Source organism: Gymnoscopelus microlampas, assembly GCF_963454915.1.
Source record: "Gymnoscopelus microlampas genome assembly, chromosome: 15".
Lineage (NCBI taxonomy): Eukaryota > Metazoa > Chordata > Actinopteri > Myctophiformes > Myctophidae > Gymnoscopelus > Gymnoscopelus microlampas.
In genome coordinates this window covers 36034914-36051148 of record NC_139952.1, presented here as the reverse complement: position 1 = coordinate 36051148, position 16235 = coordinate 36034914, and the positions used below count along the sequence as shown (strand labels likewise).

Sequence of the window (16235 nt, the reverse complement as noted above, 5' to 3'; positions counted from 1 at the left end):
ACTAGGCTGAGGAAGAAATGCCCTTTTCACTTTGTCCTGTTATAGCGCCACCGGGAGGCAGATTTTTGCACAAGATTTTTTTTTACAGATTTTGTCCAAACATCGATCAAATCGATACACATTTTCTCTATAGTCATGTGATCAATGGCGGATCTGTCCGATTTTTCATATTCCATCCTGATTGGTGAATTCCAAACATTGTTGGCTCACAAAACCCACCTGACCTGGCGGAGACTTGTGCTCCAAGGAGCACTTGTTCTAGTTTTTTATGTTTTATTTAGATATAGTACAGTGTAGAAACAGGAAACATATGGCAGAGAGAGAGGGAGACATGCAAGACATGACAGGGTGCTTTGGGACAGTCACCCCTCTGCCTGTCCCAATCTTTAGTCATCAATAGTATGTTACTGCCTGTGCAGTTTGTGAATGATCACAAACTGTGGTTAAATAGTGGTATAGTGGTTAAATCCCACTATATACAGTGGTGTTTCTCTATTCAGAGAACAGTGGAACTATATAGGGAGAAAGGGTGTTGATGTATTCGTTTATGCCAGTTTAGTATATTCGAGTGCACATTTTCCTCATTTCGTCATTAGACTGACTTTCATTATCAACTGCAGTCAAGTGAGGCATGGTTTGTGAACCCATGGCCGTTGGTGTTTAGTCTATTGGTGTATTTATGGCAGTCTGATATGGTTGGCTGGTTTCAGTCTCGATTAATTCCCAACTTTGGCCGTTCATTGCTTTTCAGGACATCCAGTTGTGTCCTCATATTACATTATTATTGAACCGTTTTATGTAATATTTGCTATAGCCATTCATTGAATCATCAGTCAGAGAGCACCAGTCAACAAAAGTTTTTTGATTAATGGAGTTCTGTACAGGTGAAGAAGCATGTCTGGGACGGCTACTGGGCCCATGGGTTTTCCCAGAAGCGTTGTTGTCTAATGTTAGTGACAAGTTCCACAGTCCCTGAAAACGGTGGCTCAGATAAGCAAAAACCTTCATGAAGTTGTGTGATCATCATCATACAGACCTGTCATTAGAAGCATCGCTCCTTCTTAGATCTACTTGACTGCACACTCGTAGTCACATCATTCAGTAGGTCGCCAATTTGACCTTAACAGTGGCATATTTTTTCAGGCTGCAGGCAGCCAGCATTATTATACAAACATTTATATTTTGTTCCTTATTCAGCAGCCTCGAGGTTGCTCATCCATACTATCCATTATCCACGGCAGTTTGACAATGTCCTAGCAGTGCAGGCAAAAAAAAAAAAACTTTTCTCAATATGTTGTTGACAAATGCAATGGATTCAGCAAGTCTGTGTGCATAATGGCAAAATGGCATAATAACCTTGGGGGTGATTATAAGTTGCAATTTATTAAAAATGTTACCGTGAAAAAAAAACTTGCTATGTTACAGGAGAACAGCTTACGGTGCCCTGAAAAGAAATCTATTTCGGCTGACAAGACACAGATTCATAAATTGCAGATTACTCGAGCGCAGCCCGTAACACTGTCCTGTATTTTACGGCGGAACCATTAATAATACTGCGTGTCGTTTGGTAGCCGCACCAAGTTATTGCCTTTTGATTGCTTGTTTGTGATCAATAATCAGAACTAATTATTGTTTGAATTCCCATGGCTTATTTCAAGGTTATTCCATTTTTACTTCTAATAGTCATATTCAGTCCCGTTTAATTCAGTGGCATTCAGTGAGATGTTTTCTAAATTATATAAGCAGCATAGAATAATAAATAAACATTCCTTTTCAGAGCAGAAACTTAGCCTACATTTTAATTGGCTGTGAGAGACTGGTATGGGACCTGAATATTAGATAAGGGGGCCTTTGCCCCAGAAAAGTTTGAGAGCCAGTGCTATACAGGCTGGCTGCTGGTGTGTATGTCAACTGGTGTGGTGACGGTCCATGCCTAATTTGGCCTTTGGATCATATAAATACTTCACCTGTAAGTACAAAAGTGCTTCACTTTTACCTTCACTTCACCAGAATGTACAGGCTTTCATGGCTGGAGTTACAGTGCTTTTGTTTCATGACAGCATGCACACTTTTAATGCATACGATGTATGCTAATCATCCTGTCTCCCTGCTCTTCTATTGAGACATTTAGATCGTGTCAAAGGTCATGTCTCACCTAGACACTTTTCCCTGATGGTCAAGATTCCATTTATCCCCTGAGCAAGCAGGCAGGCTCTATTAGCTCAATGGTAAAAATGTCAGCGCTTGCGCAGGAAACCAGGTTCAAATCTGGGGTACAAGTGCATGGATGTGGACAAATAACCAAACTAAAAGGCTCAAACCCAGAGCACTAACACCTTTCCCTATCATGTTCACCCACCCTCGCACTGTAAATGATCCATTAGATCCATTTGTATATCACACAAGGTTAGGATATTTCTGGGATCCAAAATTGCCCGAGGAGACGCACTCCAATATGAAAGGCATCATTAGTTCTAGAGTTAGAAGATCTTTCTAGTTTGGCACTTTTTACCATGTAGCAGCCGAGGGCATCAGCTGTGGCAAATTCAGAGTAGTCTGGCAGGCAGGGAGTCCAAAAAACTATCTTCCACCTCATTGTGTGCATACAGTACATTATGTAGCTTCCTTGTCTGATTGTATCGACGTTTATGAGAAAATGGCCCTATATTTTCTCACCTAGAATGTTTTAAATCATGGTCCCATTTAGAGGAAGATATAGTTTATTTTGGGTGAAGCCAAAGTGTTACATTCTGAACAAAACCTATGTTCCATTAATTTTGTTTCCAGTCACTATCATGTATTTCTAAATGGGGTGACCTGAAAGCTGTGTGGCGAGAGTACATACTGTACCACATCGGCTCTAGTGCCTGACAGCTATAGTCCCTGTTTTGATTCCCGGCCGGCCGGACCATTTGCTGCATGTGTCGGTCCCCTACTCTCTCTCTCTCTCTCTTTCTGTGTTTCATGTCTCTCTTCACTGTGCCTACTAACTAAAGGCTCAGGAAAGCACCAAAAAAAGAAAATGCTGTTGCATTCTTGAACATATTGATTACCTAGCAAAGCAAATTGTCCACTTTGTAGACTGTGATCAACAAATTCAGTCACAGACATCCTTTTACAGCAGTGGTGTGTTCGGAGGGATACGATAACAATCTACGCTTTGCTACTACGTAGCAAAGCGTAGATTATTACTGACAAGAACTTAGGACACGTTTGCACGTAACGATCAGAGCAGAAAACGAAAGTGCCGTTTGTGCTCTCACTTTCTATTCTGCGTTTACACGGAGACAAGTTTACACACTTGTTTGTTTTTTCTGAGACAGACAGACCAGTCACGCATGCGTTGAACCACTTCCGTTCTACTTCTACTTTTGCTCGGGCAGTTCGCATTCTGGCCCCCCGCCCACTGGCGGCCCCGACAGTTCTGCAAGCGTCCCTCTTTTTGCTCTTACAGTTACCGTTCTCTTTGCAGTTTCCCCCATATTGCCTGTTTTTGGAGACACGAGGCGGAGTATTTTCAAAGATTTCCACTCTGGAAGGGGTTTTGACTTTGTTGCGGTTTCAACCCCCGAAAATGCCATTGCCGTCTAAATGGAAGGCACATCTGATATTTTATTTTGCCGGTTTCTCTAGAGACTGTTGTCGTCTAAACGGGGCCTTAGTTTTTCTATATAAAACACCACAGCAGTCTCTCACGTTGTTTTATTATTCATTATGACAGTAATGACTAAATTAAAACATGTACAATACATTTACAATAAACATTAGCCTTCTACCAGGGCAGCAGGTGAATGCTGTTGTCTAATTACTGTATAGACAATAGACATGAATGTTTAATTATAGAAAACAATGACCTTCTAGAAATGTCAATGCAGGCAATGTAACCATTGTAAACATAACGACATTACTTCATTCATGACTAGTATGTGCGTATTATCACATGTATGGATGGATGCATATGGAACATTAGCCCTGCAATAAATATATAGAGATTGTGGTAGTAGGTCACAATTGTGACACAATTGTTGTCACTTTAAATTCAATTCTTTAAAGTCGAACAATTACCGTCCAGTATGGAACATAACATTTTGTAATTAAATGAATGCTTATAATCAAGAAAGAAAGCTAACAAATAAAGGAACTTGTTTTGAGGAACAATCCATTTTTGCAAAGTGTACATACTAGTGATGCGCGGGTCGGGTTTTTTCATGACCCGCCCCGCCCCGCCACGGAACGCAACCCGCCTCAACCCGCCCCGCGAACCCATATATAAATCTATGGCTCAACCCGCCCCGCGACCCGCGATTTTTTTGTATTCTGTAAAATTATGGTTAGAAAATAATCCCCAAGTGTATTCAAACTGTTTTATTGTTATTATTCTTATTCTTATTAGGAATAAAGACAAAACAAGAGCATGTTATTATTTTTATTTTTTTTGCGTGTGAGAGCGTGTGACCCGCTCACCCTCAGCCCGCATCATTTTCTCCGAAATTCTGACTTGACCCACCCGCGCCGCGGGTTGACCCGCGGGTCCCGCGGGTTACGGGTCAACCCGCGCATCACTAGTACATACAGTACACTCAACTGACTCAGAAATGTGGTTTGGGTGTGATCTGCTGTATTTGTTATTTTACTGTATGTGGTGACTTCAAATGTGCTGAGAAGTGACAGCAAATGAGTGAACCAAGAAGTAAAAAAAGAGGAAGTTCCCTGGAAGAAGCAGGCTGTGAAAGACGCCTAAAAGCATAAAGTCATAGAAATTCTAATTTGATGGGCTGTTGTGTCCCTTGTTACTGTGTCTGTTGATGACGGTTTAAAACCTGTTGTCAGCCTGCATATTCCACGTGAGTGTAGTGTAGGGCTGTCATGATTATGAAAATTGTACAAGACGGTTAATTGTTACACAAATATTTTGCGATTAACGATTTAATTGTGTTTCTGTCGTTGAACACACATTAGCACATGTGGCATGGGCCTGTACACAATATGTGCTTGCTTTATTATTATAAGCCTGCAATGTGCATGAAAGTGCAATTCATGCACGCACGCACGCACGCACGCACGCACCGCACGCACGTACGCACACATCTATTTGTGGATGCAAAGAGGAGGCATGAATTCATACAGGCTGCTAAATGCAAGACATTAGAATCTGTGGTGTGTGTGTGTGTGTGTCTCACACACACAGCCTGGGGCAAGCCCTCGCACTTATTACCTGACAAGCTGTCACGTTGACTGCTGCCCTGTGTGTCTAGTCTTACAGAAGCTGTCATCTACCTGTATAAATGTATGTGATTATATGTCTGTGTTTCCATATGGGTCCGTACGTGAGCATTCATTGAGGTGACAAAATTCAACACACACACACACACACACACACACACACACACACACACACACACACACACACACACACACACACACACACACACACACACACACACACACGCACACACACACACGCAGTACATTCACACTAACGAGTCAACACCTAACACCTTACCTGTCAAGCTGTTACTGTATGTTGACTAGTGTGAGAGTCTCTCTCTCACACACGCACGTGCACACACACACACACACACACACACACACGTGCACGCACTTGCAGGTGTGTTAGTACGTGCATGCATATTATTTAGCTTAGCAGTTGCGTGGGCCGGGGTATCATGTCTTCAATCTGCTGTGTAATTTCGGTCAGCTTTTATAGGTCAACTCACACTGAGAGGACAACACACACGCACGCGCGCCAACACACGCACTCATGCACGTGAACGCACACGCACGCATGCCATCCGTGCCTAATGCCCTCTTTCTCACCTTCTCCCATTCTCTCTGTCTGTTGCTCTCTCACACGCTCTGTTTCTCTCTCTATCCCTCATTTTCCCACATTCTCTGTTTCTGAAAATTCTGCAAACAAAAACCTTGAAATCACATCATTCCTTTCCACACACACACACACACACACACACACACACACACACACACACACACACACACACACACACACACACACACACACACACACACACACACACACACACACACACACACAGCCTTCATTTATTTTCTTTTTTCAAGATATGTTTTTAGTACACAGTGGAGATAGACAGGAAACAGGAGAGAAACAGGGAGTGACATGCAGCAAGGGTCGTTGAACATTAAAGCCTATATGTGGTATGCGCCTGGACCGCTAGGCCAGTGGGCGCCTACACCCTTCATTTCTATTATTATTCTTTTTATCACCTTCTCTCCTACTCCACTCCAGTCTTTCTCCTTCTGCCTCACACACTTGTTTGTTTTTTTCTGAGTTTGTTAAGTATAAACTTCTCTCACTTATTGTCTTTGATAGTTTTTTTTGTGGTGAGTAAACTGTTTATTCTTCCTCTCGCTCTCTTCCCACAGACCCCCCCACTGTGTCCATAGAAGGCTATGATAACAACTGGTACGTGGGTCGCTCCGACGCTGTGCTGATCTGCCAAGCTAACGCCAACCCCGCCCCCACCACTGTCACCTGGACCGCGTGAGTAGCTGCCGTAGTACTATACTGTTCATCAGTGATGGAAAAAGTACTCACATGTTTTACTTAAGTAAAAGTATCAATACCATAATGTAGAAATACTTTGTTACAAATATAATTCCAGTATTCAAAATGTACTTGAGTAAAAGTACAAAAGTCAAAAAGATCAAAATATACTTAAAGTACCAAAAGTAAAAGTAGTCATTGTCAGAATGTCAAAAAAAAAGTTCAAAATGTATAAAAAAAGATTTTGAAAATAGCAGATCTACAAGCTCACAACGCGTCGCTGCTGTTCATTCATTCATTTGTTCAGGCATCGATCTGTCAACTCATCCATCCATTGATCTCACTCTGTTGGTCCGTCAACTCGCTCTGTCGTTCCTTCCTTCGCTCGTTCGTTCGTTCCATCATCTGTCAAATCATTTTTGATTGCTGTTAATCTATTTTTCACTTTCTCACCTGAACAACCGTCTATTCATTCAGTTCATCTGTCAAAGCACTTACTGTACGTATCCACGTATCCATCCACCCATCCCTCCGTCTATTCCTCCACTTAGAAAAGCTCCCAACCATCCTTACCTTTCATCTCCATGTATTTGTCTGTCTGTGCATCCATCCATCCATTCATCCATTCATCCATCATCACTGCTGAATGAAAGTGTATAAATGGAGTCTTGTGATAACAGCGCCGTCTGCACTGATTATCTCCTTAATGATTTTCTTATTAATGTTTTACGCATTATGCAAATGTTCTTTTTCGCATCCTTTCTTAATGGGCAGATGGCTTGTTCTGTGTGAGTGAATGTGACTGAAAGTGTGCGTGTGCATGCCTTTTGTGTGTATTGTGTGCCATGTGGCTGCGTGTGTACATGTATGAGCCTGTGTGTGCGTATGTGTGTTGCTTATGCTGAGCTGTTGAACAGTGACGCAGAGGCTTTTCACATACACTGTTCTTTTGGCATGGAAACACATTAATGCCATCTCCATCCCTCTCTGAACCACACGTTCCTCTTTCTCACCGTTTTCCTCCTACAGGTATACACGTCTGTCTTCACTCCTTCCCCTCTGACACTTTCATTTCGCATCTTTTCAGTTTTTTTCTGTTCCATTTCTCTTCTCTCACCAGCCCTCTCTCTCCTTCATCACCTCCCTCTCACCATCTCTCCTTCTTCACTCCATCCTGCTCTCTCTCTCTCTCTCTCTCCTCTCTCCTCCCCTGCCGCTCTCCTCCCCTTTTGTGATTCAATCTGGCACCACTGTTTTGAGCATGTTGTCATCATTACTTTCTTGTCTTTTTTCTATAGCAGATCTGCAAGCTCACACATGGTACTAAAGTTTTCAAATAATTGTAGCAGAGTAGAAGTAAAAGTATTGAAAATTGGAAACACAAAGTAAAGCTAACTCAAAATTGTACTTAAGCGCAGTACTTGAGTAAATGTAATTAGTTACTTTCCACCACTGGACGCCACCATACAACAACGTCTGAAATAGTGCTTTAGTGGTTGAACTTGAGTGTTACAAATTGAATTAGAGTAACTATGGAGTGTCACTGAGATGTCTTCCCAGTGTTGCCAGATGTACGATAATTATCGTATTTGTACGATAATTTAACCCTCTGTACGATGTACGATCAATAATGCCCAAAATGCCCAAATGTACGATAATTTCGCCATATCACATGTGAATGTACTAACTCAATTCCCTGGCTGCTGAATCTGGTTTGGCTTTTCAAAATAAGTCAATCTGACCCTAGATCTGTACTTGGACGCATTAAAAACACCATGTCACGTCTTTCCAGTCCATTTTCAGGCTTTTATTTATGTAAGGTCCAGGAAGTTGTCTGATTCCACGCACCATATGTGATGCGTTTTAGTCTCATAGGAGTCTCAAAGGCTGCTTTTTTCTTCAAATAAATACGATTTTTTTTGGTGAAATTACATATTTACACCTGTGATTTCTCTTTAATCGCTTTGTACGATTACGATTTATTAATTGATAATCAATTTAATGAATTGATCATTTAGGCCGCCTGGTATGATAATGTAACATTCCCCATCTTCCTCTCTGCAGTGTGTCAGGTCCTATGCCTGACACGGTGATGGTGGAAGGCAACCGGCTGACGGTGAGGAAAGTGGACGACGCCGTCAACACCACCTTTGTGTGTGAAGTCAAGAACAGGGTCGGGGTCAGCAAGCACCAGGTCACCACAGTCGTCATCGGTGAGTCCTTCTAAACCAAATTTACCTATATATATATATATACATATATATATACGGTGCATACACACACACACACACACACACACACACATGTTCACCATTATGTTCACTTTTTTACACAGAAACACAAATGCTATTAGTAGCAACTGAATCTTGTCACTTCCCTGTCATCTGGGGTAACCGACCTACAGGTTGAGAACCACTGGCTTAAAGTACTAGCACACACGCAGAAGGCAAAAAAGTCACACACACACACACACACACACACACACACACACACACACACACACACACACACACACACACACACACACACACACACACACACACACACACACACACACACACACACACACACACACACATACCATGGTAGAGTATCACTGTACAACTCACACCCACACTGTGAATCATACCGTTTAGATGAATAGTCACACATTAGCTCACATACAGGTGTATGTATGTATACACACGCACACACACACACACACACACACACACACACACACACACACACACAGACAAGCAACTGTCACGCTTGTGCATGGGCAGACAGACACACACACACACACACACACACACACACACACACACACACACACACACACACACACACACACACGCACACGCACACACTGGGATCAGGGCAACATGGGGAGCCACAGGCATGCTGGTCTCTCTCGTTGTGTTTCCATTGGATGTTCTCTCCTTTCTGGCCTGCTTTCAGCCGTGTTCGAATCAAAGCCTTCTTTCCCCCCGTCTCAGGGCCAAACGGTAGCACCAGGAGCGCCAAAAACTCCAAACTTTGGAACATCACATGGAAAAGCCCCGCTCATTATTATCTGTCCCAACCCAGAAGGGGGGAAAACCACGCACATCATGTATCATGTACAATTATTCATGGTGCATATGCCTTTTATTTATTGATGGATTCACGTATTTATTTATGTGGGATGGGGCAAGTTTTGTATAGTATAAGTAATGGATGAACCCTGATTATCACCGTTTGGCCCTGTAGTGAACACGAGGAGACGTTAGAAGGGTGCTACGTTCTTGGATGGAGGCCAGGCTCCTCCTTGGTTTAACACAGTTGGGAATCATTTGGTGTGAGCCAGTTTGCTCCAGGTTTTTTTTTTTTTTTTTTGCTTCTTTCCTTTTTTTTCCTCTCCTTTCCCTTCCTGGTTTCTTTTATCTCTTCCCTCTCTTTATTTCATAATCTAACACGTGTCCTTAGTTTAAGCGCTGTAATTATTATTGTTATTCTTTTTTACTTTTCCCTCCCCCCTCTTTTAATCCCTTCTTTTTCCAAGCCTGGTTCGTTTGCATGCTCTCTCTCTCTCTCTCTCTCTCTCTCTCTCTCTCTCTCTGTGCTGGGTTTGACTTGTGACATTTTGCTGCTATTCAGTGATTCTACTGCTGTTGCCACGGTGTTCGGTTGGGGCCTTTACCCCCTTTCCTTCTTCTCACACGCGTTGACTTGACACATTGGTCAAACATGTACACACTCAGGCACACATACACACACACACACACACACACACACACACACACACACACACACACACACACACACACACACACACACACACACACACACACACACACACACACACACACACACACACAATCTGAGCGCAAACATAAAACAGTGGGCTTTGCTGGAAAAGAAAACAATGCGTACTGTATGTGCATCAATCCATTTTTGGCACGCATGCTAGCGAGCCTTGCCCCAGTGGCATATACTGTAGCTCACTTGCTTTTTCTACTTGTTACTGTTGTTGTTGTTATGGTTCATAATGACTGCACTCACCTTAACAAATAGCATTTGAAAAAGAAACATTTTTCTTTCATTTCTTTGCAAAAACATAATAATAATTAAAAGAAAAGAAGAGAAAAAAGAGATCTACAATAACAGAAATCCATGGGAAATCTGAGATTTGCTTGAATTGTATCCTGCGAGAACAAAGGATTCTTGTGGAGCTGGGTGATGTTAGTAGCCTGGTGTGGGAGGTTTAGATGTAGCTACAGTACAGTAAGCATGCGTACAGTAAGCCTTGTAGTGGACTCACACTATCCCCTCCCAGCACAAACCTTTTAAAAATAGCCGATCTACAAGCTCACAACGCCTCCCAGTGCGAGGCGTTGTGAGCTTGTAGATCTGCTATTCTCGGCTAATATTCCCCACAGAAACATAATTATAGGTTTCAAGTGGTTAATGTAAAAACATTATCCTGTCACACAAAGATTTGTAGTAACTCTGAGTAAGTAAGTGAGGACCCCCTGTTGAAGACCCTTGTTTTAGAGCATGCAAAGCACATACACGCTAGCTGATCTACAAGCTCGCAATGCGTTGTGAGCTTGTAGATCGGCCATTTTCAAATAGACTATGTGAAATAGGGCAAATAATATATGTTTTATAATGTAATGATTTATATCTGCAAAGTAACTAGTAATTAAAGCGTTCAAATAATGGTAGTGGAGTAAAAGTACAATATTTTCCTCTGAGATGTAGTGGAGTAGAAGTAAAAGTAAAAATAGCAGGTCAGTATGCTTTTAGCGTGGGATTCGAACCCGGGTCGTAAAATCGACGGCCATCAGTTTTAACCGCTACACTAACTGGACTATTTCATTTATAGAGGGAAGAGGTAGAATCCTACTATACAGAAATTGATGCGAGAAAAAAAAAACATATAAGACGTCTGTCTGTCTGTCTGTCTCTCCACGGACTTTTGAGACAGACAGACAGACAGACAGACAGACAGAAACCAATGTGTGTCTGAACATTTCTAAAATGACAGAGATGCGTTCCTGACTGCCCGACGCTGAACAGAAAACCCAATTTAAACGCTCTAAGCACACGTAATTATTGCTAGTTATTATTATTATTAATAATAATATAAGACATCTATCTGTCTGTCTGTCTGTCTGTCTGTCTGTCTGTCTGTCTGTCTGTCACAAAAAAAGTGACTCCAAAGCGGCACCTTGTGGTAGTATTTGGAACTTAAATTTACTGCAAAGCGGGTGAGGCAAATGAGTGAAGTGATACTCTTATGAAAAGCGACAAAGTCAATGGTCACCCACTGTACAGTATGGTCGCTCTCTGGTGGGAACACTGTTACTGTTCAGGAAATGGGGGAAAAAAACTGTTCCAATGGATCCAACGTAGTTATTATTTAGTCACAAGCTCTTGTTAATACTTTTCATTGGTTAAATATACATATGTAAAACCCACGGACACACTTAACCACTTTAACTTTCAAGATTGTTCAGAAATAGATCACATATGTAGATCACATTATGTAGATCACCTACTTCACTGTGTAATACACAGTGAAGTAGGATATTCATTTATGGAAAAAACATAAAAAGTTGAAATGTGGAGATACAAGGTTTCTGTCCAACAGCGACGATATAAAGTCTTGATGTGTATGTGTATACTTTTTTTATTAAAGTGTACACAAACGTACACACACACACACACACACACACACACACCCACACCCACACCCACACACACACACACACACACACACACACACACACACACACACACACACACACACACAAAATACGCATACACAGTAAAAGTACATACACACTCACTAACTCACACACACACACACACACACACTCTTGGCACAGACAGTGACTCATGTGCACGTACAGCCTCTTTTTATCTTTTCTTAAGGAGCTTAGATCAAACCAGAACACTGTGATACATTCTGTGTTAAGCGTGCCCTTGGTGGCGAACGGTCCCCCCATGCTTCATCACAACAGCTTGACTAGACGGTACTGTTCACTTGTGGACCATAGCCAACGCCACATCTGCCACTGAGAGGGGCTGGCAGGCGTCGTAAAGCGACTCCTGCATCTACAGTATTCTGCACGAGAGCGGCACCGTTTACAATGCCACGGCTATGCGCCGTCTGCCCCAGTGTTATCTATGGCGCCACAGCGGTAGCCTGTCACAAATTCACCCCTCCAGCATCTATTCTGCATTGAATGCCTAAGAGAATGAGTCTCAGTCGTCTTCCCAATATTCCATTTACAGTTTTCCCTGCAGTTACAGTTTTTTCCTGCATTAGAATTGTACTAGTGCAGTACCTGTCATATAGCGGATAGCGGTTAGCGCGCAGCATCCGTGCAGCAACCGTACTGGGAGGCCAGCATAGAGTTAAAAATAATAGAGAGGGCACCGGATATCGCCTCCCGTCCACTTGCATTGAGTTGCTCACCGAGCGCATGAAGCGAATTCACCCCTTCTTCCGGGTTGTAAAGTGTGATGGGCGTAGCCTATTTGGGGCCACTGTGATCCGTTCTGCGTCACAGAAGTGACGCGTTTTACGTCACAGAGGTGCGCGTCCCTGTGCGCAAGCTTGTGCGCAAGCTCGTGAGTCAAGCCCATTGGTCGAAACCGTTTTTGCTCGTACATTTGCAGTGGCCCCATCCGTTTTAAGCTGCAGTACCTACGAATGGCCAGCATGTCCATTTCGCTTCAATGCAAGCACTGGGTTCTGGGGGCTTGGAGGCCAGTCTATGATGTCAGTCATCTATGACGTCAGTATACTATGATATCAGGCATTTCCAGTAGTGGAAAAAGTACTCAAATGTTTTACTCAAGTAAAAGTATCATTACTGCAATGTAGAAGTACTCTGTTACAAGTAAAAGTCTGGAATTCATAATTTACTTGAATAAAAGTACAAAAGTATTGTTATGAAAATGCGCTTAAAGTACCAAAAGTAAAAGTACTAAAATGATTGAAAATAGCAAATCTACAAGCTCACAAGCTCACATCGCGACACGTTGTGAGCTTGTAGGCTACAAGCTTCCAAATAGCTTAGGTTTAAAATAGGGCTAAAGTGGTTAATGTATGTTTTATAACGTAATAATTTATATCTGCAAAGTAACTAGTAACTAAAGTTTTCAAATAATTGTAGTACAATTACAATATTTGCCTCTGAGATGTAGTGGAGTAGAAGTAAAAGTATAGACAATTGGAAATACTCCAGTAAAGTAAAAGTACTTCAAAATTGTACTTAAGTACAGTACTTGAGTACTTACTGGTCATTTGCATATTTTGTCTTATTGAGAGACAAATGCACACAGACACACAGGCACAAATTCCTGAACTGTATACATACTGTATATCGTAGCAGTTGTACAGTTGGTTTTATCCTCCGTCTCTGTGGGATTATCTGAACATTTCCTTTTGGTGGTAGTACTAGTGGATGTATGAGAATGGCCGTGAGCATTTTAAATGTGGCATTCCCAACAATGGCTGTGTTAATCACTACTGTATAAACCCTTAGTGGGCAAAATATGAGGGACGTCTGCTCTCTCCGTGACAGTAAATTTGCATGGGGGAAAAAAATCTGTAATGTGTTTATTGATGTCTTTATTGATTGGATGTTGATGTCATTTCAACCATGAAGTAGTAGCGGAGAGTGTAGGCATGGTAACTAAGCATCTGTAGCTTAAAGGGATACTTCACCCCCAAAATGACTTTTTTCCTATCGATTAGTCACCCCATGGAGATTTTTTTTGTTTTTGTCGCATTCCTAAGCCAATAATTTGATGACAGGCAGCGGTTCCGGTAGGAGACACAAATAGTCTCCTTTTTGTCTCACCGGAACCGCTGCCTACCGTTCCCCTGGTCATCAAATTATTGGCTCAGGAATGTGACAAAAACAAAATAATATCCATGAATTCAATTCTCCATGGGGTGACTAATCGATAGAAAAAAAAAAGGTTTATTTGTGTGAACTATCCCTTTAAGCATGGAGACAGATGGATGGTGAAAATGTAGAGCTTAGTACAACTTATAATGAAGCACCTTATAATTCACCCAAGGATATGATTAATTATAATGAACTATAACATGCGCTCAGTGGAGCACAGGCCTCTACCAAGGTGTCAGTTTGTTTATAAGGTGTTGCTATGCATGCTACTGTATGTGTTATGTGCATTTGTGTTCCAACACTAGCAGTAGCTCAGAGCCTCTGCCTGGAGAGCAAAAGTCTAATTCCCTCTTAGGCTAGTGGTTAAGATGTTTGGCTTTAGTGCTCTAGCACGCAGGAGACCGGGGTTCGAATTACAGGCGTTACATTGGTGCCGTGACCCGGAAGGGGGTTACCTGGTGGGGGAATGTCAAAGGGGGGTGAGTGTAGCAGTGTGACTCAGACGACCCAAAAGCCTAACGTTTGTTTGGCTTAGCGCGCCTTCCTGGCAGACCGAGGAACGAATCCTGGGTGTTACACCAACCCCTTTTGGCCAATTGCTGTGATAATCCGTTCTTCCTTGGCCCAGCCAGTGCAGGACAAACCTTTCCACTGTGTTATTGTATGTGCAATTCAGTTCTTAGCTGCTCAAGATATCCTTCTAGCGGACAGATAGACAAAATGAAGACAGGAGCCATAACATTATCTCCTTGGTTCAGGTAATAAAAGACAATCGATACGTAATAAAAGGTCCCCAAAAGGAGAAGGGGCGGGGAAAGCGAGAAATACATCAAATGTTATTTGGAAACGGGCTATCTCTGCCAAGGTTGCTCATTTTATTGACTCGTTTTCAAGACGGTATACAGTGACATTGTTACAGGCGCTCTCGATTAATCACTGCAACAAAGTCTCTGTATCTTCCTGGTGAGAAAACAAGAACAGGCAGGGTTGTTCATGTGCAAAGGAGCTAAGCACTTGCACTTCTCTGCTCTACCTAATTGCGTAAAGGAAGCAAAAAGCTGCGGTCTCTACCGTTTAGGATCTAAACCCCATTAGGTACAAGGGAAAAAATGGAGGCGCTTGGCTTTAAATAATGTAAGAAGAAACGCGGCGGCGGCTCTCGTAGTGCGTACACGGAGCCTCCAATGCGCCCCCGTTAATTTCCCTGCTGAGAGCCATTAATGGCTCTGGTCTGTCTTGTTAAACGGCAGGATGAAAGCAGATGTGTTCGTACTGTATAGCGTTGCTGCCGCAACACCATAAGCTGTGTGTGAAGGCCCTGCTGCCGCTGCAAATATGAAGTGCACACACATAAATGCACACCCACATACAGTATCTATATTATATACTGTACTGTGCGTTCACTCACATACACACATACGGTAGGGTAGGCTGTGTGACTGTAATATGTTCTGACAGATTAGAGGAAGAAATTGGAAGACAGAGAAAGACTGAGAGATGTGTGCCTGTGTTGTAGTGGAGGGGTTCTGTTGGCCATACACAAGGTAGGGGGGCATGGGAATATACTATAGACAGAAATACATGCGTACGTGCTGTATCCAGCCTCCCACTGCTGTTATGGGCTGAAGCGCTGTGATTGGCCCGCCAATCTGGAGGGTTACGTTTAGGCATTAGGTTGTAGATAGTTAAGATGGTTGAGTTTAGGCATTAGGATTGAGATGGTTAATCCATTAAGACCTGAGGCCGATTATACAAATGCCTTCTAAACCAGAAGTTATCAAACTTTTAAGTGCCAAGAACCCCAAATTGATATATATATA

General features: G+C 42.4%; 1 protein-coding gene across 2 annotated transcripts in view; it reads left to right on the top strand.

Annotated features, from left to right (window-relative positions):
* pvrl2l (PVR cell adhesion molecule related 2 like) overlaps nt 1-16235 on the top strand; it is a gene marked incomplete at its 3' end in the record, with an annotated part of 373936 nt that overhangs the window by 155390 nt on the left and 202311 nt on the right. For both annotated transcript variants that reach the window (XM_084081055.1, XM_084081054.1), the window contains exons 5-6: nt 6403-6520; nt 8588-8736. In XM_084081055.1, coding sequence (XP_083937181.1) covers nt 6403-6520; nt 8588-8736 — 267 coding nt within the window. The remainder of the gene's footprint in view (nt 1-6402; nt 6521-8587; nt 8737-16235) is intronic.